The sequence below is a fragment of the Chenopodium quinoa genome, unplaced genomic scaffold (genome assembly GCF_001683475.1).
Source record: "Chenopodium quinoa cultivar QQ74 unplaced genomic scaffold, ASM168347v1, whole genome shotgun sequence".
Lineage (NCBI taxonomy): Eukaryota > Viridiplantae > Streptophyta > Magnoliopsida > Caryophyllales > Amaranthaceae > Chenopodium > Chenopodium quinoa.
In genome coordinates, this window is record NW_018742418.1 from 2635335 (window position 1) to 2657264 (window position 21930).

The 21930-nt window shown below is 37.8% G+C and overlaps 1 protein-coding gene across 1 annotated transcript; it reads right to left on the reverse strand.

The window, feature by feature from the left end:
* Positions 1-352: 352 nt before the first annotated feature.
* LOC110709217 (AP-1 complex subunit mu-2) lies at positions 353-8359 on the reverse strand. Its single transcript, XM_021887429.1, has 11 exons — positions 7877-8359; positions 6742-6888; positions 6546-6608; positions 6290-6466; positions 6109-6212; positions 5368-5475; positions 5140-5236; positions 4935-5032; positions 4684-4825; positions 4444-4566; positions 353-889 (listed from the first exon to the last, which is right to left on the reverse strand). The coding sequence occupies exons 1-11, from the start codon at positions 8003-8005 to the stop codon at positions 791-793; spliced, it is 1287 nt and encodes a 428-aa protein (XP_021743121.1). The 5' UTR covers positions 8006-8359; the 3' UTR covers positions 353-790.
* Positions 8360-21930: the final 13571 nt, after the last annotated feature.

Below are 21930 nucleotides of genomic sequence, written 5' to 3' on the forward strand. Positions count from 1 at the left end.
TACTTGTCTAGTATATACGTCCTAAAATGAAAGCATATTAAGGCCTCTTGAGGAAGATTGGCATCCAAGATCAACATCACTGATAGCCAACACACTGTTACATATAACCAAACCCTTGACTAAATGATTTCATACTATTCACCACTTAGGATATCAATACACTATTACTCAATATTCCAATGCAATGTTATTTGGCGAAGAGAAATGCAAAACTATCTCCTCAATGTGTGTACTTGACCTTTAAAAACAGTTGAAAGGATATAGGATAGAAGGTGTTTCTCGTTTTAAAATGGAACTTTAAAATCGGGAAGTAATGATTCACTTCATTTCAAAGTATCAATCTACTGAAATCTTAGTGAAAAGAATGAGATAATTAGATAGAATTACAAATTTCATAACAGGTATTCATATTCTCTTACATGAACCACATCACCAATCCTGAAACAATGAATTAAAAGTGACGGGCAAAAATTCATTTTCACAGATCAAATTACCAGCAGAACACAATCTTCACATCAGTGAAGTAAAATTCTGCACATGAACTAGCAAAAGATTAAAACAAAACGCTATCGGCTAAGGCTCAACTCACAATCACAGACTCTCAAGTGTATGCCACAAAGATAATGAATGACACAGACTCATCAGCTCGAGAATGGAGATACGTCACAAGGGACTGCTCTACCCATAAAAAGAAATCAAAGTTGCTTCATGCTCATTTTAGTCCAACTCTCCAGTTTTTTCCCCGAAATACAAATAAACATACCAAATAGCACTTGGATCACCAGTTGAATTACATTAGCCTCAGCTCGTACTCACCAGCCATTGTTATGTACCTCACCCATGGCAGAGCCTGGTATCCACTCTTCTCAATGATCTTAAGATAACGAACCTGCAGATCCAAGTATTGCAGATATACATCACAGCTGTTTTGAGCTCAAAGGACAATTAGCAGAGCAAACAAAGAACGAAAGCACACACCAAACAGGGAAAGTATAAGGCATGACAATATGACTGACTGCAGTAACTGACCAGACAAGAAAATAACATAGGCCATTAGTAAAATGATGGATTTAATTCTAACACTCCGGGTTTATCACCTAAAAAAGTAAAATGTTCAATATCAACCAATTCAAGATCAAAGTCGGCAACATATGCAAGGGATGTATAGACCATGGCCATAAGGCAACACTTTTACCTTTGTCCACTTACCAAGATTTAGAACACTTTGGAATTTTGGTTTCTCAACTTTTCGAACTACATTGTCCTTTTTTTTTTCCAGGACCCACCAAAATTTATACTTCATATCTCAAACGGGAAATATTTCCACTTGAGCACTTGGGATGGACATTCAACGGGACTACAGATAATGAAATAGTGGACTTTTCTGGAAAGGGCAACAATAGCAGTGAAGCTATCACAAAGAGCTACTACACAGTATACAAGGTCAGCCAAATGAAAATGTCCGGTTTGCATCTTACAGTTGGCTGTGCCCTATTCCTGGCGGTATATTAATGGGGTATGCACTACTTTATAGTCATTGTCCTCTTGGGCAACACATCTGCCTCAGCAACAGTTTCAGACATCAGAATATTAATCACATATCACTTCAGTTCCAAAAACAAGCCCTTTCTCCCCCAGCCAAGCAATTACACTTTCATAATGATGCTCATAAAAAGGCAGTTGGCTTCAACAGGCATGTTAAAATAAAAAGACATGACCAGAAACCCAACCCTAATACCAACCAGAAATTTTGAACAGAATTTTCTTAAATAGAACCCACAGGTACATGTGAGCTCAACCTTTTAGGATAATCCGAAAATTTACAAAAGTTTAGGCTAAGTAGTCATACACTCATACAACTAAAAATTTATGCGACCTCAATCTGTTGGGTCAACTGAAAAACCATGAATAATTTGCAACCTTTAACCAAAATTGACCTGCCTAGTAAACTTGCCCAAATCCTTAAAATAACAGCTTTAACACTTAAAACCCTTAAAACAACATACGAAGTAATAAGTAGGATGTGAGAAAGCTTTGCCCCAAATAAAATACTTGCTTATTCCTTTTCTTGTACATGTACAGCCAAGTTCCATAGGAATCTAGTTTAGCATAAGAATTCACTTTCTATTGATCTTCCTTTCCCATGCCACCAGAACATCTTAAGCCTTACCAGGTCATTTGACACAACAACAAACTACTGATTTTTCATCCTCTGCACAAAGGCAACATGCGCAAGCTATTCAAAGGGGTGAGCACCAAAGACCTGAGGCCTTAATAACCATTAGACTTCAAATTGAAGAGGAAAACTCTCCAAGGAAAATAGGAAAGGTTCAAAGCTAGAATGTGGGATCAAACCATAAACTACATTAATCATGACAGACACTCCAAATTGTAATCCTCGTTACTCTTTCTCCTAATTTATTGCTCTGGCCACCTTATGACCTTAGTTGTTGCATAGCACATTGATTTTGTACGTCCCCAAATGAGTAATTTGGGATAGCGCTATAAAGTTACTTTATCCCACATTAATCACGCAAGACAGCAAGACCATTTACAAAAATAAAAGGCCATTCCACTCCAGACACACCAAAAAAAAGCCATTATCGCCTTTTTACCAAAGCAATTTCTTCTCCTTTCCTGTACCAAACCCCACTACAGTAACTTGAAGATCTGCCCCAAAACTCTTCACGGCCTGCAAAGAGTCTTTTCCAAAGGTAGCAAACAGCATGCATCAAGTGAAGATTCTCTATTAGCCGAATAAAGCAAGCAAATGTCAGGTAATAAAGCAATCCCTTGCCACCGCTTTTGGAGCATATCATTAGTATTGAGCCGTACCAATTACCAAAGCTAAAGTCCACACAAAACCTCAGCTTAAAGGGAAAAAAGGATATCTAGGGGGACGATAAAAATAAATAAATAAATAAATGATATACTATGGGGAAAAAAAAGCCCTTCAGAATCTCCCACTTACACTCTTGAATCCTTCACATCCTATAATTGTATCCAAAAGGTCACACAAAAAACTGAACTCTGTTATCTCTCGGTCATGGGGGTGACCCTCCTCAAGTGTAAGTCCAAAGCATTGCTATAATTTAATCCCAGCACTGGAGCAATAGGGAGATTAGATAAGCAAAATTGTGGATAATAAAAACAGAATGGTTGCTCACTTGCTAGCCTATCTAAATATCTGCAGCCCAATACATGATGGAGCTAAAAAGAAGCCCAGATAACAAAGGGGGCAGCATTGTTGCCTCATGTCTGCCAGTTTCGATCGGAAGCTGATAGGATGAATCAAATAAGAGGGTGTCCTGGGGTTGATAATTAGGATGATTTAGTTAGATTAAGGTTGGTTTGAGCCCAAATGAGTCAAACTCCGGAGATTAAATAGGAGAAGAACAGGTGGAATGGACCGCACATACACACACACACTCCTACTTTTTCCTCAATTCCTCCCTCATTCTTCCGGTATCCTTAGTTCCTCTCTCGGACTTTTTCTTTCACAATTCAACAAAAACAAATAGCATAACCCTAATCCTAAGTGCTAAGTATAATCACTTTTCGTTGGCTTCTTTCTACAAAATATCACTGATGTTTCAACTATTGTTCCCAAGTTTATATTATAATAGTATAAAACCATCAATTATCACTGCAGAAAAGAAGTGGAGCTGGTGCAATGACTTAATAGTAAAATGAAATTAACTGGCAACTGGTTTAATTTGGTTTCAACTCAAGCCAAGTTGACATTCTAACCATGAAAGCGACCATAACAGATGCAAAGTTTACAGTTGTGTATAGGGTGGGGCAAAAAACATAACAGGGCTAACTACTAAGAATAACCCGAAGATGCCAATTTGGGGCACATTTATCTCTGGTTCCTGACAGAGATCAGAATGAAAATCTTACATAAATGATTCATGTCCAAGAAGTAGCTGAAAGAGAAAAGGGTTTTCAGATTCCATTAATCAAAAAATACTAGCTTACTACTAAAGGTGTGTGAAGAGATGGGTAATATTACAGAGCACAGCAGTCCACAATGTAGAGATGTTCAAAGGAGAAGCAGAAAAGAAATATGATCGTTGAACAAAATTAAAATTCGATTAATTGGACAAATACGATCATCGGACGCAGATGATCATCCCTGATCAGGATGTGGAGAAGGGAACATATTTCATTACTATGTTTCCAAAAATCTCCTTCTTCAACTAAGTAATATAGGTAACACCACAAACCAGGCAAAAAATAAACTATGTTAAATGAGGCGGAAGAAAATCCTACCACAACTATGTAACCTATTTATATGTTTACCAATGTCTGTGTTCTCCTAAAGATATAAGTAGTCACACGCCAAGCAAAAAAGATAGCAAGCAGAACCAGATCATGATGCAAGAAGCCAAGAACAGAGAAATATTGCATGCTTTTTTCAAAATCTCCAAGTTTTCATACCTGGATTCCAGACACTGTAAAATACGGGATTTCAAATTTCACCCGTATAGGAGCTTTTCTTTCAGGTAGTGTCTCTTCACTAGTGATGCTAGGAAGACTAAACTCCGCCCTCAACATGTATTCCTGAAATTTGTTCATTACAAAGTATTAAAGAACAAATTGCAAATCCTATTAAATTAGAGCCTTTAGAGTTATGTCATAATGATTCATAAAAGGCAGGTTTTAATTCCAACATTTTACCTTGCCACCAGGGAAAGATTTTATTTTCCAGACTAAAGCATCCTTCTCAGGTGCATAAGCAGCAGATCCCATCGAGGTGCGAATATTTGGATTGGTGGCATCAGATGGAACTGGTAGTTCAATCTCAACATTTGTTGCAGTGCTATAATATAGAGATCACACAAACAAGAAACTTAGATAATGTACAGTTACACTAGTACAGAGGACAGAAGAAAGCACAAGACATGATTGACCAATCATTACAGCTATACCTTCGCTCCTTAAACTGGCTTCTAGCTTTCACTGTAATCTCAATACGGCTTCTGGAGTGCCTCTCAATCTGGGCTTCAACCCAAATTAGAGGCTTCACCTGAAGCAAAATAATATCAAAAACCATTATAAAGGAAGAAAAAACATAATGTCTTCGGGGCAAGTGGCAAAGAGGAGAGAAAGTGCAGAGAAATCATGGAAGTGAACCTGAGTACTGAGTCTATATGTCATGAGATCAAACGACCCATCTGGCGGTATAAATGATATGGTCCTATCATTTTCAAAACGAGCTAAACGTACACACCTATAGCAGAAGGGAAAGCACGATCAATCATTTTACAAGAACTTACCAACCATGTATTCCACCTACTAACTACCAACATAAACAAAGAAAAAGTAGCTACTACAACTTAATCTTAAATTAGTTAAACATACTGATGAAATTTGATGTCGTCCAAGTCGATAGCCTTCCCCTTAGTTGTTCGTCCTTGAGCCTCCAGTAATACTCTATCATTCAGGCCTAGTTTACATTCAGGCATCCCACTGCCACAAAGAAGATTAAAATATAAGTATATAACCACAGAGGATGCAAATGGTTAAAAATAAAATAAAATAAAAAACAAGAGCTTAGATATTCAAGGATAATTGACTTGATTCAACAATATTATTCATTTTCCATTTTTACATCAAAGGAGATTAGTCACTTATTAGGTTTGATACATTTTTTTAAAACCTGGAGAGAAATTACAAATACCTTTCAATTCATGGATGACTAAACAAGCAGTATAGAGCTAACTTTACCATTGAAAAAATGCAACCTTACAGAAGCTTTATCACAGAAGAATAGAATTAATAAAGTGATGTAAAAAAATTTAAAAGCCACACTTATTGTTCGATGTAAATATGTAATATTAACTGAACACAAGGACTGCAATCCTCCCCCCCCCCCCCCCTCCCCGAGATAAGAAATAGGATCAGTTTCACAAAAGACCACAAACATGCACATATAGCACACAAAGAAAGAAGATAAAGGAGTCATTTATAAGCAGAGCATGTCATGGACCATGAACGAAATTCAAGCAATAGAAAGAAAAAAAAAAGTCAAAAGACATAATAAAGCAACATCTGAAAGTTTGATCTTATTCTAGCAACAATAGGAAGGAAATATAATCCAACCTCAAATATGTTCTCATCTTCAATGCCCCAACAACATCTGATCTTATAATCTGCCCGTTGCTGTTTACAAGTATATTGACACTCTCAACAACATCCAAAAATACCTGTAATAGAAGAGAGAAGCCGATCAATGAGTGCAAGTTAAAAAAGCTGAAAACAAAACTTAGAAATACAAACCGACCTCATTCTTCTTGTAAGATATTCCTTCACTACGCCATGAAACTGCATTGGTCACAGCCATAGGAGGTCTCTGTGTGACTTCCATCCTATAAGCATCAGTTTTAATAAACTCACTAAGGATCTTTGCTTCTGTGAACTGAGGATAGCCGAAATCCATAATTTCATCAAGTAACTCATACTGCAGATGAGGCATAGCATCAGTGCATCAATCTCAGCCATACCAGAATTGTCTTAAGTAGAGAGAAAATACCTCTTACCACTACAACAAAGTTATCTCTAAGTGATTCTTCTTCTAGCTCTTCGAAATAATGCTTGAACACCTGCATATGAAAGTTGTTCTCAGATAAAGGGTCTACCAGAAAATGCAGATCTTTTGCAAATGATGACAAACATATGGAAATAGAAAAATAAAAATAAAAGAGTACACCAACACTGATTACCAATGGTGCTTACATCAACTACACGGTGGAGAAAGAGAAGAAGACTAGCAGCATTGCAGTTTTGCCGAGTAGCTATAAGTAAATACACATTGTTGTGTTGTATAAACATGTATGTAACCCCATTATCATACACAACTGGATCTTGAGACTGTGGATCACCCTGAAACAAGCAACAATTGACAAAATAAAAAATTAAAAAAAAAATAAGATTCACCTACCAGGCAATCAGGCATACCATAAAAGGACAGAGAAACTTAAGCAAACATTGCTACTATGAACAGGTGTGGTATTACCACTTACAAAGAAGCTCTTGCCGACTCTTTATTGCAAATGCCCTGTACTAGTAAGGGAAATCACCAAACAAAACCTTTCTATCAATTGTGACAACCACAAATTCCCCAAAGAGATGAACCTTCGGTTGGTCCACTGCCAAATATAGTTTTAACATTAATCTATATCACTTAGTGTTAATTTCCTAATTCACAATTTTAGTACATTATCACTCTTGGAACCTTCAAACAAATCCATAAACACAAATTACTCTTTGTAAATAGTCCATTTGAGACTTTCAAACAATCCCCCAATGCCATTGTCTAAACTACAAATCTCAAAGTAACATTGATCACTAAACATAACTGCCCTTAAAACTCAAAGTCAAAGTCAAACACAAAGCTTTCTTACAATCAGATAAAAGCAAAAGAACCAGCTAATAAGATTGCAAATCAGTATAAGTCTTCAACCCCAATTCACATGCTAAGCTCAACAACAATATAGCAGGCAAAAGTTGCTACTGCTAGTCAGCTACCAAAGATCTCGGAACCACCATTGATTTCCTAATGGGCCAAACCTGAAACCTCTTCCTACATTACAGTTGCCAATCAAATACATCATTCCAAATGGGATCTATGTCATTAACGATAGCGAAAATCGAGCTTTACTAACTAAATAAGCTCAATTTAAAGCCCCCCAATAACATATAGATACGAGTAAAACAACTAAAAATAGGAAAATCATACAAACTAAACATTCAAAAATTGTATAAACAGTCTCAATTTAATCAGATCAGCCAAAAAACACTACTAATAATCAAAATTAAACTTGATTATAATCATAAAATGAAGCAATAGGTTAGATAGATCAGAACAAACCTCTTTCTCGATGAACTTGGTGAAGAATTTCTCAGCTTGAACCGCTGAAACATCACCACGATAATCCCGCCATATGAGAACTCTACCTTTAATGTCTAGAAGGAACAGCGCTGAGGCCGCTCCCGACATGTTTTCTTCGATCGAAGAAATTCAGCAGAAACCCTAGAAAATTATTATCACTCTGATTATTCAAAATTAGGGAAAGATTCAGATCAATGAAGAAGAAGGAAAAGAGATCTGGTGGAAATTGGTTAATCGAAGCTTGGAAAATGAAAAATGGAAATGGTGGTTTTATCTGTTTAAATTAGGGTGAATTTATTTTACGCCATTGGAGAGCAATTTGAAGCTCTTGAGTGTTTGATTCAGCCGAGTTTCAGAATTGTGTATTAAGGTTTGTGATCTGTGTACACTGGTGTTTTTGATGATAAAAAATAAATAATAAAAAAAGAAAGTGGTCAAAATTTTGAGGGAGTTTTTTTTGGTAGATGAGGGAGACAAAGGGAGTCTATAACACTATAACTCCATACGGAGGTATTAAAATCACACCCGATTCGACCCAATTTAAAATCGACCCGAAAAGTATTCAATTCATACTTCAACTTAGGTGGACATAATAATTTAATAGGACTCAATTTTAAAAATTTGATCCGACCTTTCATCAGACACGATCCGAACATCCGAATTGACACCTCTAACTCTACATGGTAATTGGAAATTTGGATTGGTAGGCTACACAAAATCTAGAGCTCAAATTTTGTGTAAACAAGTTGGGTTTGAGTTTTGATTTGAATTGACTCCCGAATTTATTAAAAAAATGTATAAAAGGTAGGATTTTACTTACTACTCTACATGAAAGATGATCAAATTAGATTCTATTTGGGTCTATCAACACATGTTCGTTTTCTCTCGCTTAATTTTTGTCATGTTATAGTGTCATGTCAGATATTGACACTTGTTAAAACTTGCATACCAACGGTCATCAAAGGCATCGATATTATTTGACCACAATAAAGCATGTTTGTGAAATTTAAAAATAAAATGGAATGTTGCTTAAAATCGTTAAAAGTAAAAATGTTAGGTAATAAATAAGTATTGTTACTGACACCAATAGACCTAAGTTTGATTTATAGTTCTAAACTAATAAGGATTATGGAGTACTACTTTAGGAAATATGGGGCATATTTAATGCTTTTATGTAATCCTTAAGGTTGCATACATAAAAAAAAAAATCTATATCTATATCTATAATCTATCTATAACTAACTATTAAAAGTGAGAACTTAGGGGGTTTTTTCCCTTAGTAATAGTGTGCTGACTATTTTACCCCTTAAAAAGTGTGAATTGCTAAACTTCGCCCGCAAATTACCATATAAAGCCCACAAATATGACTTGGTGTGACTTTATTGCCCTTTTCCTTTTAAAAAAAAAACACTCTCTACTTCTCTCTAAAAAAAATCATAAAATCTACCTCTCTTAAAAAAATTAATTACGACAATGTCGAGGCGGCAAGGGAAAGAGGTGGCGGCGGCGACGGCGGAGGAAAGGCGGCGACCTGGTGGCAAGGTAATTATTTAATAATTTTTTTTTAAAAAAAAAAAGGCGACGGTGGCGCGTGGTGGGGCGGCAAGTCCGGCAGCCAAGGCCGGTGGCGTGGCGTCTGGCTTGGAAGCCCAGCCACCGGACCAGGCGTCCAAACCAGAAGCCAGCCCATTGGTTGTGGCGTCCAGATCAAGCGCCTGTGCCAATGGGTGGGCGTCCAGTTCAGGCGCCTGCCCACTGGCTACGGCTGCCGGAGCTGGCGCCACCGCCAGTGGGTGGGCGTCCTGGCCAGGCGCCCGTCCTTTTTTTTTTTTTCTTTTTTTGTTTTTTTTGTTTTTGTTTTTTTTTTTTTTTTTTTTTTGTTTTTTTTTTGTTTTTTTTGGTTTTGTTTTTTTTTTTTGTTTTTCTGATTTTTTTTTGTTTTTTTTGTTTTTGTTTTTTTACTTTGCAAAATCAGAAATTTAGTTTTATTTAAAATAATTTTATTTTATGTCTAATTTTTTTTTGTTAATGTGTTTTATTTTTTAATAAATATTTATAAACTTTATGTGTTTTTTTTTTATAAATCGTGTATATTTTATTTTTATAAAATCAGATTTTTTTTTTGTGTTTATGTTTTATTTTTTTTATGTTTGATGTTTAAACATTTTTATGCCTTAATTGATGTAGTATGTGGAAATTGTTTGTGTTAATGTGTAATTGTTTTTTTTATTTAAAATGTGTAATACATTAGGGTATTATGTGTGTATTTGTGTATGTGTAATATATTTGTTTTTTATTTTTTATGTTTAATTATTTGAAATAATTTTTATTTTTTTTTGAAATCATAAATTTTGTAATATATTAGGGTATTATGTGTGTATTTGTGTATGCCGTATAATATTTTTCTATGTTTAATTAGTTGAAATAATTTGAAATTTTTGTTTTGTGTCCTATTTAGTTATTATGTCTTTGATTTTTTATAATCTTTATTAATTTTATGTTTATAAACATGACGATATCTTGGAAGTGTTGGTATTTTGTATCTGTAGGTAGTTATTTATTTTTTCTAAAAAACTTTTGTATGTTTATATATTTTTAAATTTTTTGTAGAATTCACTGGGTTGTCATGGTGCGGGGAAGAATGTAGAGCTTCTTAGTAGAAGCTATTCAGTGGAGAGGTCGGGGCATAGACATGTTAGATATCGTGGTATTTCGGCCTCGGCTCGTAGAGAACGGATCCACCGTCGGGATGAGGATGACGATGACGATGACGATGATGATGCTGAGGAGGGTGACCAGGAGGAGGAGCAGGAGGAGGGCGCATATGAGGATGAGGATGTGGACGATGGGAGTGGACCGTATGATGATTACGGTCCATTCAGTCAGAGGGTTGATGACATGTACAAGACACATATGGTGGAGGTGCGTAAGGGTAGGGTGGTAGGTTTGTTAGTAGATCTGGCACGTCATCAGCGTCCACTGTATCTGGGGCAAGCAGGAAACGGTCGAGGGTCGTTAATGATTCTTGGGTTGTTAGGAGTGAGGTGCCCGGTGGGCCTGTTGACGGGAGTGTGATTCCTAGCTTTCTAGGACACATAGCTGCCCGTATTTGGGAGGACCAGGAGAGGCCTTCAGATACGGGGTTGTTGAAATGTCATACCCGGGAAAATACTTGTAGCTTTTTGCATACATGGGCTGAGGCTTGGCCGGCGGAGAGCGAGATGTTCGAGCGACTGGAGGGCACTGGGGTGAATCACGTTCCTGCCACCATGCACGATAAGATTGACAGTACGCTGATCACGGCTTTCGTTGAGTGATGGCAGCCGGATACAAACTCTTTCCACCTTCCGTTTGGTGAGATGACGATCATGTTACATGACGTCGAGTCCATTCTGGGGATTCGTGTTGAGGGTAAACGACTTTGTGCTGTGGCTGATGCGGATCAGGCAGATTTGCTGGCGGAGTTGTTGGCGGTGGACAGGGTTGCACTGTACACCGAGGCGCTTGGTGTTTGGGAACACGGCGGTGTGAAGATCGCATCCGTGTTGCAGCGGTGTTTGTACCCCAGTGCACGTAGGACGCACGACGCACAATTGGCTGCTTATGTTTTTCTACTCCTCGGATGTACCTTGTTTCCGGATAAGAGCGGCGGAAACAAGCTCAGGCCACGCGACGTAGTAGAGGCGTGTGACCCCAACAGCGTAGGCCAGTTTTCTTGGGGATCGGCTACGTTGGCGTATTTGTATCGCCAACTAGGATTTGCGAGTCGGGCTGACGCGACAGGTATCACTGGGTGTCTGACTTTATTGCAGACCTGGATATACGAGTACTTTCCTGCATTGCGACCACATCGTGACCCGGTTCCTATTGATGAGGGGATGCTGCGTGCTTGTGCGTGGAGTCCGCGCTCGGGGAAGAAGTCCGTTGACCGCCTCCAATCGATACGGTTATTGCTGGACAGGTTGTCCCCCTTAGAGGTAACGTTTATAAATTGTTTCTACATTTTATTATATGCACATATTATATTCATGTTATTAATTTTAAAACTATGTGCAGGTGAACTGGATGCCTTTCGGCCCGAACCCTAGTGTTAGGGTACCCAGGACCCTGTACACGGGACTCACTTAGTATCGTGAGATCGTCGAGGCGTACATGCCCCAGCGTTGTCTTCGCCAGCTTGGATTTGTCCAAGTTGTCCCTCCTCCCCCGGCATGCCCGATGAAGGCGGTCCGACCTGCATCGTCGAGGGACTACGTCGTGCAATGGCCGGATATCATGACTGGGACGTGGGACCAGTTTCCGATGGTGGCCCGCTTATGGACTACGGAGTTGCAGCGGCCGCCCTCTGGGGTTCCTCCCATGTGTGACCACTACTACATGGAATGGTTCAACCGGTATTCGCACCCGAGGTTGATCGCAGATCTCGACCACAGCGATGATGATTATGTGCCACCGCCTACTGCCATGGAAGCGATATGTCTCATAAAATATTTATCGTTGTTTTTTAATCAAGTTTTATATGTTGTTATTGTATTTCATCTTTTATTTTTTGTTGTATGCAGTGGATGGGAAAGATAATGCAGGACGTACAGAAACTCTCTCTGGAGAAGGACAACATGAGTGCAACAGTGAGAGCTGTTGTTGATAGTCTGGAACAGACCCTTGCGCATTGGGAGTCGGCGTCGAGGAGGGATTACTGATGGTTTTGTCATTTTATTTATAGAGCACTTTAAATATTATCGTTTTAATTTATTAAATTGGACATTATGTTTTAAGTTTGTAACATTGTAGATTGTTCTTTTAGCTTTCAACTTAGACATATTATCATTGCTGTTTTTAAATTTTGACATAACCGTTCGTGGATCCGCGCAACTTACCCATGCAACATATAGAATGCAGTAAGCAATACAATATAAAAAATTAATGTTCTCATTAAAAGAGCAACGTACAAATAAGGTTACATAGGAAGAATGTAAACATAAAAAAGTAAAATGCAGCTAGGGTGTTCCATTCGTGGATCCGGTCATGATATAGCGCATCCCAACCCTCTACGCTCGCTGTGCGAATGGTGTACCACCGAGGTATAATCGGTGGCACTGGAAAATCGGATGACATGTCTAGTCGGATGAAATGTCTGTATGAAGACCCAAGAAACGCAATAGCTACCTCTCTGACCGGTGTGGTGACAGTCTCACGCGAACGCCAAGGGAGAACCATGGTACAAGGATAATAAGCTTGACTATGCAATCCCAGCCCGAAATGCATGACTGCGCACTTGTAAATGTTTGCAACGGCAAACAGATCTAGGGGCGCGTCAAAATAATGATTTTGACCGCAAGGTCCACCTCCCCACCGGATACGCCACAGAGCGCCATCCAAGTCATCCTGGTACACATGACGATAAACATTTCGGTTAGAGGCAATTTCGCTGTACATCAACTGACGCACCAAACCGTAGTTGTCTTCTCCCATTTGAAAAACATCAGCCACGACCCGGAATCCGCAGTTACCATCTCCAACTACATCATTCCACCCTTCCAAGTACGGCATGATGATCCCAGGTATCCTGTCCTTGTACGGAAACGAGCGTCCGCCAGAATGAATGAACCTGATCAACATGTAACGACGCCCTTTCTTCTGTAATAACGCGGTGAATGGTGCATGCGCAAGGTAATCCATGAGTTACTGAAACAGCACACCCACACCGAGCATACACTTCGTCAGCCAAGTCCCTCATCCTGTTCAGCTCAGTGAGAATCAACCCCAAGCAGTAGTGCGACACACGACCATAGAGAATCTTAAATATGAAATGGCTATACATCGTACCATGTCGTCGTCTGGAGTCCTCTAGAGAGTTCCTGATGCCGTTCTTCTGAGTTTCAATTGACTTGTTAAGTCTATCGAACAGTGTATCCAAAGCAGCGGTCGATGAATTAATCCAGTCCTTGGTAGCTCTATGAGCGCTCTCAACTCTACATGTTGTAGTGTTCCGGAAATGAAGTACCTGGTTTGTCCAATATTTGACAAACTTTTCCCTATGAGGGACCCATTGCTGCATCACATAGTCCACCGGTGCCGGACACCACTGGTACGAATCCCTGAAGTTAGCCAATTCTCGCTCGTACGCTTCCTCTGTGGTAGCCTGTAGGATCTTCCGCCACTTACCATTCACCAATCTCTCTGCCATTTCCAAATTCTTGTTGAAAAGGTTGTAGGCTTTCACTTTCACGCAGTTGTTGATGTGCCATGTGCACAATAAGTGCTTCGATTCTAGAAACAGCTCTGGTATGGGGGCAAAGAGACCTCCCTCACAGTCGCTGACGATGGCTGCTGGATGAATATTAGGCCCGATGTAGTTTCTCAGCTTCTCCAAGACCCAATAATAACTTGGAGCCGTCTCATCCTTGATGATTGCATGACCAATCAGAAAGTTCTGGTTCGTTGGAGTCATCCCCATGATCTCAACCAGTGGAAACTTGTACTTGTTTGTCTTGTACGTTGAGTCGATCAAAATCACAAATGGCCAAGACTTGATCATATCAGCACAATCAGGATGCACAAGGAAAAGATGAGTCACCTTCGCTGTATCTTCATCAGAATCAAACCAGAACAGGTAACCACGTGATTGTGCCTGGTGTAGCAGCTGTTGTATAGGGTTCCTTCCCTCTGACCGTTCAAACCTGAGTTGCTGTGTGACGTTGTAGATGTGTCTTCGGTTTGGATGGTCTTCTGGAAATTTCTCTAACACAGATGCTAATATTTTACCAGGCTTGACTTGAGCATCACTCATTTCTTTCACAACTAGTTTCGCAGCAGGACTTAAGCCGCTCAGCTGTCGATGACCCTCTTCATATACTATCATCTCATGGTTATGATACCCCATTTAGAGTAACCAATCACTTCTCAACCGTCACAACTCCGTAGTTGTCGGACCTTTACTCTGAACTCACACACACAACCTTTCCGCTTTGTATCAAACCGAGTGGTTGTACGAAAATCTCTTTCTTCTCTTTTGCGATAACGGTCACATCTCAAAATGCGATCCATTCTACCATCCCGTTGAGATTTATGAGTTACTACTACCAAGCAAAATCCAGCTGCAATTGCAACCTGTTTTGCCCAATCAATCGCTTGTTGAGCTTCTTCGAATGAACCATCATGTCCAAATATCCCACTGTAATCATTTCCGTCTCCACCATAATCCTGCATCAATTATATATTATAATAAATACATTTAACGGATAATACATTTAATTTCTATATTTACACAGAATTAACACAAAAAAAAACATAATTATGTATAATATTATTCATACACATACACATACAAATTTTAAACACAATCATTTATAAAAGTCACATAAACAATTAAATATTTTGGTATACATTAACACAAATCTACTCACTACATACATAAACACATTAAATTATTAAACATAATTTTAAAAAAACACCGTTTTGAATTTTCAATTTGAAATAAATTAAAAACAAAAAAAAAAAAAAAACCATTTCCAATTTTTTTTAATACAATTTCGAATTGTCAAACTTAATTTAAAAAAAAAAACCTTTCTCAACAACCAAACTTAATTTTTAAAAAAACCCAATTCGAATTTTCAAACTAAATTTAAAAAAATACCATTTCGAATTTTCAAACTTAATTTTAAAAAAACCTATTTCGAATTTTCAAAATTATTTTTAAAAAAACCCATTTCAATTTTTTTAAAAAAATCATTTTCGATTTTTTTAAAAAAAAAAATTAAAAACAAGAACAAAATCAAAAAAGAAAATATATATATATATATATATAGGTGGCGTCTGCCAAGGCCGCCACAGCCACTGGACTAGCGCCTGGCAGGGCCGCCTCAGCCAGTGGAGTGGCGCCTGGCCAGGACGCCAGTCTGGTGGTCTGGGCGTCTGGGCTGGACGTCGGTGTGGTGGTTCTGGCGTCTGGCTTGGACGTCCATGCTACGGTGAGGGCGTCCATCCTAGGCGCTAGAGCCACTCCTACGGTAAACCGTGAATTTTAGCGGTGACTTATCTTGTTTTCCGTCGACGACGACGTACCTCCGGCGTCCCCCGCATCTACGGCCTGCCCTCCGGTCTCCCCCGGCGAGCTATTACGGCTCCACATTTTTTAATCGAGATTTGTTCAATTTTAGAAAATGGGCATAATTGTCACACCAAGTCATATTTGTGGGCTTTATATCGTAATTTTCGGGCGATGTTTAACAAACCCCTAAAAAGTGCAAGTACTTTTCTGCCCTTGTTAAACTCCTCTGCCCCTGGTAATTTGGTAAACATTGCTGCCCTTGGTAGATTCCTTCACTTGCAATTGTTGACTATTATAGCTTTGATTTGTTTGTGGGGTTGGACTGTGCTGATTAGGCTTTGTTTGTTGTGTACATGTGTTTGCTGGATGGTATTCCACATGTGCAAGGGGATGTGACTGTTGCTGACTCCCTTAGGATCAACTACTTTGCTGGATTAATGTTATGTATTGATTTTATGTAATAGTTTGTATTTGTTTGTTTTTTTTGGATTAGGAAGTAAGCAATTGTTGAAGGCTAAACATTTGTTCATGAAGATTGTAGTATGTAGTGTTGTAAGCCATGTTTTGTTATTGTAATTCAACTTAGAATGCTTAATGTCCATTTATTTTCAGTGGATGAAGATTTATTAAAGATCAATTGCTTATGTAAAGCCACAATTTGTTATTGTAAATCTGCTTAGAATGCTTACTGTTCAGTGAATATTAGTGGATGTAGATTAAGTGAAGATCATTTGATTATGCTTTGTTTGTATTTGTTCTTTGTAATTTTGTTTTAAAGAATTTAGCTACTTACTTGGTTGTCACAATTAAGATCTATTAGGCGTGCTAGCAAGTGGCTTATTTCATAACACTTTGTTATTTTTAAAGAGTTATTGTTATTGAATTTGGCAATCAACAGCTGGGGTGCACCTAGTCTACTTGAGTCGGTATAAAACTTTAGGTAATTTGTTGTGAAATGCAGTATTTTTAAACGCTTATTGTTATTGAGTTTGGCAGTCAAAAACTGGGGGTGTGCCCTGGTCTGCTTAAGTCAGTCTAAAACCCAGCGATTATTGTGTTTGTCTATAGGTAATTTAGGTTATTTGTTGTGGAATCATGTAGTTGTTATTAGTATTGATGAGTATAGCTACATGAGCTTTTTCTTTGATGTTAAAGACTCTTACTTTTCAGAGTTTACTTTTTCTTTACTTGGACAGGATACATGTAATGATGTAAAAGGGCTTTTGGGTTAAAAAAGGGGGCCTATTTCACTAAATTTACAAATTACATATTTGCTCTCACTTACAATTTGGAGGGTATAAATAGGGTCTAATTAAGTTCAGTGTGTCTGAGCAGGAAGAAAAGATGAAAGGAAGTTGATCTTTGAGGCTGAGGTTTGATCCTAATTATGGTTATTATTTTGTTGATCTTGTACATTTGGTTTGTTAATAGTAAAATCCTTGATTGTGCAGTTTTATTGTCCTCCCTTTCATTACTTCAGTTGGAGTATATAGATGAAGATACCAAATATAGCTTCTTCTACCTTGGTGTGCAAATTATGTTGCCTTGACTTGCTGGTGAAGTTTTAAGACTTCCTCCTATTCTGCTGTTGGGTAAATAAGTGTACATAAAATGCAAACTTCCTTGAATGTGCTGATCTTGTTGTGCATATGTGGTTTGTGTTGTTTGGGTTGTTAAGGTTCATATTGTTTGGTTTTATTTTACATGAAGCTGTTAAAGATTGATTTTCTGTTTTCCTCTTTTTGTTGTTCTTGTAGCTTTGGTGGTTGTTTAATCTCTGCTGAAAGAAGTGCTCTTGTAAGTGCTGCTCTTTTTTTTGTCTTCAAAGATTTCACTTTCATTATGCCTTGTTTGTTAGCTATATAGTTTTCATAGGGTTGTAAGTGTATAAAATTACTATGAGTTCTGTCATTGTTTTTGTTGTTTATGTAAGAGATTAAATTGTTGTGACTTATGCAGTATTATGTAGTGCATTTTGGTTAGGGTTATCCTTATATGTTTGTCGATGTGGTTAGCTTTGAATGTGTTTGTGCCTGTGTTTTGTGCATATGTGTTGTATTCTTTTATACAGCTGGGGTAAGTCCTTATTGAAATTGCTTATTAGTTTGTAGGGTGGTGTATGGACAAGAATAGTCTGCTTATTAGATGGTGTGATGACGAGGCGAAAGCTTGGTTGTACTTAGGTATGATTGAGTGTTTAACTTCATTTCTTGGTGTGATGATTATTTATCATCGTAGAATAAACTTTATAAGCATGATCTATTCATTGTGGTCCTTATTTATGTGCACAAGTGATGGACCGCCAGCCTCGGGATATTTCTATTTCATACCAATGTTTGTTGAACCAAGTTGTAGCATATTTGGAACTCCCAGCCCCTGTTTTTTCTTTGTTTGAGAGTGATGGAAATAAACTCAGGCCTTATGTGTAAATGGTGGATCAGATGATACATTGAAATCCTCAAGAGAAAAGGCTTGTGAACAGGCTATAAGGGGGCTGAGGGCTGAATTTGGTGTTCAGGTTGATGATGTGTCAAGTGAAAGGATTGGCAAGCTTGAGCGTTGTGAATTCTTATATCAGATGAAGTGTTTGGGGTTGGAGTCCATTAAAAGGCCTCATGATAAGAACCCTGTGAAGTCGCCTTCTGTTACTGTGCAGAAGCATGCTGCTAAGTATGTGTGTGTTGATTACCTTGATGTGCTGCATATTGTGGCTCTTGAGACTGGTGCACATGTTTCGCTAGCTGAGGTTGTTGAGTTAACTCGCAACAAGTGGGTTTCGTGGCTTACAATATGCAATCCATGTCTTGCTGGTGGGCTGGAGTGTATTTACAGTTCAGTTGTTGGTACTTGCAAAGCTGTCAAACAAGATGTAGCAAAGAGAGGAGTTCATTTCTTACGTTCATATTAGAATCTCAATATTGTAGACTTGAACTATGGAAATATTATCTATGTTGGGATTAAGTGTTCACTAGCAAAGGAACGTGTCTTGGGTGTTCAAGAAGCGCTACATTTGCCTCTATTTCTTGGTCCAACTGAGTGCAACACTCCTAAAGGTGTTGATCACAAAATTAAGACTCTTGCTTGTCTTCTATCTGCACCACGCAAGCCTAAAGCACGTTCCTCTTTTGGTGCTCGGTCTGAAATTACTCCTATTGTAGTTCCGGCTGATTTAGAGATGGTTTTCAAACGTAGAAAGCTCGATTAGATTTCTGGGGGAAGATTAGGGCCTATAGGCATCATTCGAAGCACGCCTACTTAAGCATGTTGTGAATATGCTTGGCAATCATAGGAAGCGGGATTTGACATTATACAATAAAGGACAATAAAAGTAGGGAGCTACCAACAAGTTTTTTAAGGAACTTGTAACCCTTCACGGATCATTAAAGGCAACCACAATAAGGGACAACGAAAGGCAACAACGATTGACTCGTGAAGGTTACACCCCATTCATAATCCATGAGATTACTAACTCCATATGGTTCGGAACCACGAAAGGAGGATCGGGGATGATGGTACGAAGTGAGTCATGGAAGCCACTTCGCCCGTATTGGCCTCAACTCGATTCTTATTGCGAAAAGTATTTCCTGTGATCTCAAAGGCATACAAACAAAGATTCAATTTGCTCCAAACTAGATTAGGCTAAATTGGTTGAATATTAATGCACACATAATTCCAAATATTAGTGACCACTTGATTAAATTACAAGATTAAAAAGGAACCTAAACCGGTCGTCCAAATTATCTTACTAGTTGTGATTTTCAATTACATATTCCCTTTAAGCATGCAATATTGTGATCAATAAAACAATAGAATAAGCAATAACATTGGAAGCAATTTAACCATAACATTGTTAGTCAAATCATCAAAACCATAACAATAAATCTAATCATGATACTAGCAATAAAAATAAAAATAACATCGTTACTCATGTAACGCGCGCTCCTTTAAATTGCTACATCATGAATAAATTGTTAATAACTTCAATAAAAAAATATAAAAAAAACTATAAATTGAATTGAAAGAATTAAATTAAAGAGTTACAAAAATTGATTTCACCCTCGAGATTATATTTCAAGCCTTGGTCAAAAGGTAGAACCTTCGGATCTTGTTATGGATTTTGAATCACTTGAATAAGATTATAAATAAGTCTAAGAACAATAGATATTGTACATCAAAGCTTTACATTTAAGCCTTTTGGAAAATGTGTGGATAAAAGGTAGATTTTCAAAAGAAGATAAAATTTAGAAAACGCGTAGCGCGGGTCAGCAGTTTGTGGCTTTTGTTTTTATCATAATTTTTTATCCAGAACTCAAAATAAGATAAATAATATGTCGTTGAAAAGATCTGGAAGTCTACTTTCCGACCCAAAGATTGACATCTTTTGTTGAATTAAAGATGTGGCCAAAATAGTGGGACGGTGTCAGTTTTTAATAGAGTTTAGTATTTTGATCATATCTTTTCCGTTTCAAATTGGAATTGGGATTATGATATATCATTGGAAAACTTATTTCAAGGGATAACCAATCATTTAAGATTTGGATAAACATTATGAGACACAAAAATTAGATTATCTCGATTTTGGGATTGCAATTATGAAAAGAGAAAATTGGGATAAGGTTTATGGATTTGGAAAAAATGTCAAGAATAATACGACCTTTCGCCGGTCTTCCAAAAATAAAACGACCTTTTGATTATCCCAGAATAATATGACTTTTAAGGGGCATCATCTCAAAATAGAATAAAAAACGGGTAACCTGTTTAATAGGTTAACCATTCCACGTGGCATATTGTGATTGGTTTGGATTTTATATTTTAATTTTTAAAATTTTCTTTTTACAATAATGATTTTAATATATATATTTAATTAAAAAAAAAACCCACCCTCCTATCCCCTTCCCCGTTAGTTGTTAGTTTGTCACCCCCTCCCCTTTAGTTCCTCTTCATCCCAATCACCAACAGGCAACAACCAGCTAGTTCACTAATGTTTACAAAACCCACCTCCTTCTCCGACCATCTAATCCAACAACCACTCGAAAGCAGACCCCCACAACTTGAAATACGCTCTAACTCACTTGAAAATCTAATCCAAGAAGGGTGCTAATACTAATTGTTGTGAGGGAATTGTTATTATGGTGATGACGGTTAATTTTAGGTGAAGGAGGGCAAAGAAAGGGTCTAACAATAACATCAACAAGAATTAGTGTAACACACCAATAATTCTCTCTTAAAAACCTATAAATACCTTTAACAATTTGCAAGAGAATTACTGACGTGCTACCGCCACATGTTCAAACGTTAAGGCTAGTTCAGAATTTAGTAGCGGAAAAACTAACTCAGATATAAATAAGTTTCAAAACCAAAAATCAAAACCAAATTTAGTCTTACAAGTTGGAACCATTAAGGCCCTTATTCAAAACCCAATAAAAGTAGTAAATAAATCAAACAGAGTTTAATTAAATCCAAACTTATGAAATGAAATAAACTGTGGAAATATCCAACACTGCACTCAAAATCCCACCACCTTGATGCAAGCTCTGATTATGTATAAACCTGTGATTAATCTGCTCCCCAATATTACAAGTGTAAAAATTGGATCATTACAGGGTCATTGAAAAGGCGAAGGCCATGACTAGGAAAGAGACACACAAAAGCACGCAATCAGCAACGCTGAGTACATATAAGCTACGAAATATAACAAAGAGTCCCTAACATGTTACTAAAATAAATCAACACACACAATCTAATTATTGACTCAAACACACACGCCTAAACTATTAACATTACTAAGACCTCACTAATTACTAACAATAATTCATTTCATTCATTGGTTGGATTAGGCAATAGACTAGGTTGTCTCCCCATGCTCCAATTCGGAACATCAATAAAAGAAAAACCCTATGCCTTCTTTCGAAAACATTAATAAACATCCAATGACAGACGGGCGCGACTCCGTGGCCATGGCTAGTATGAGATCTCATCTAAC

Coding starts and splice junctions, on each gene's coding strand:
- LOC110709217 (XM_021887429.1), bottom strand. CDS start 8,005: ATGTCGGGAGCGGCCTCAGCGCTGTTCCTTCTAGACATTAAAGGTAGA. Junction 5,237..5,367: donor GACGACATCAAATTTCATCA/GTATGTTTAACT, acceptor CTTCTGCTATAG/GTGTGTACGTTTAGCTCGTT. Junction 5,033..5,139: donor CATATAGACTCAGTACTCAG/GTTCACTTCCAT, acceptor ATTTTGCTTCAG/GTGAAGCCTCTAATTTGGGT.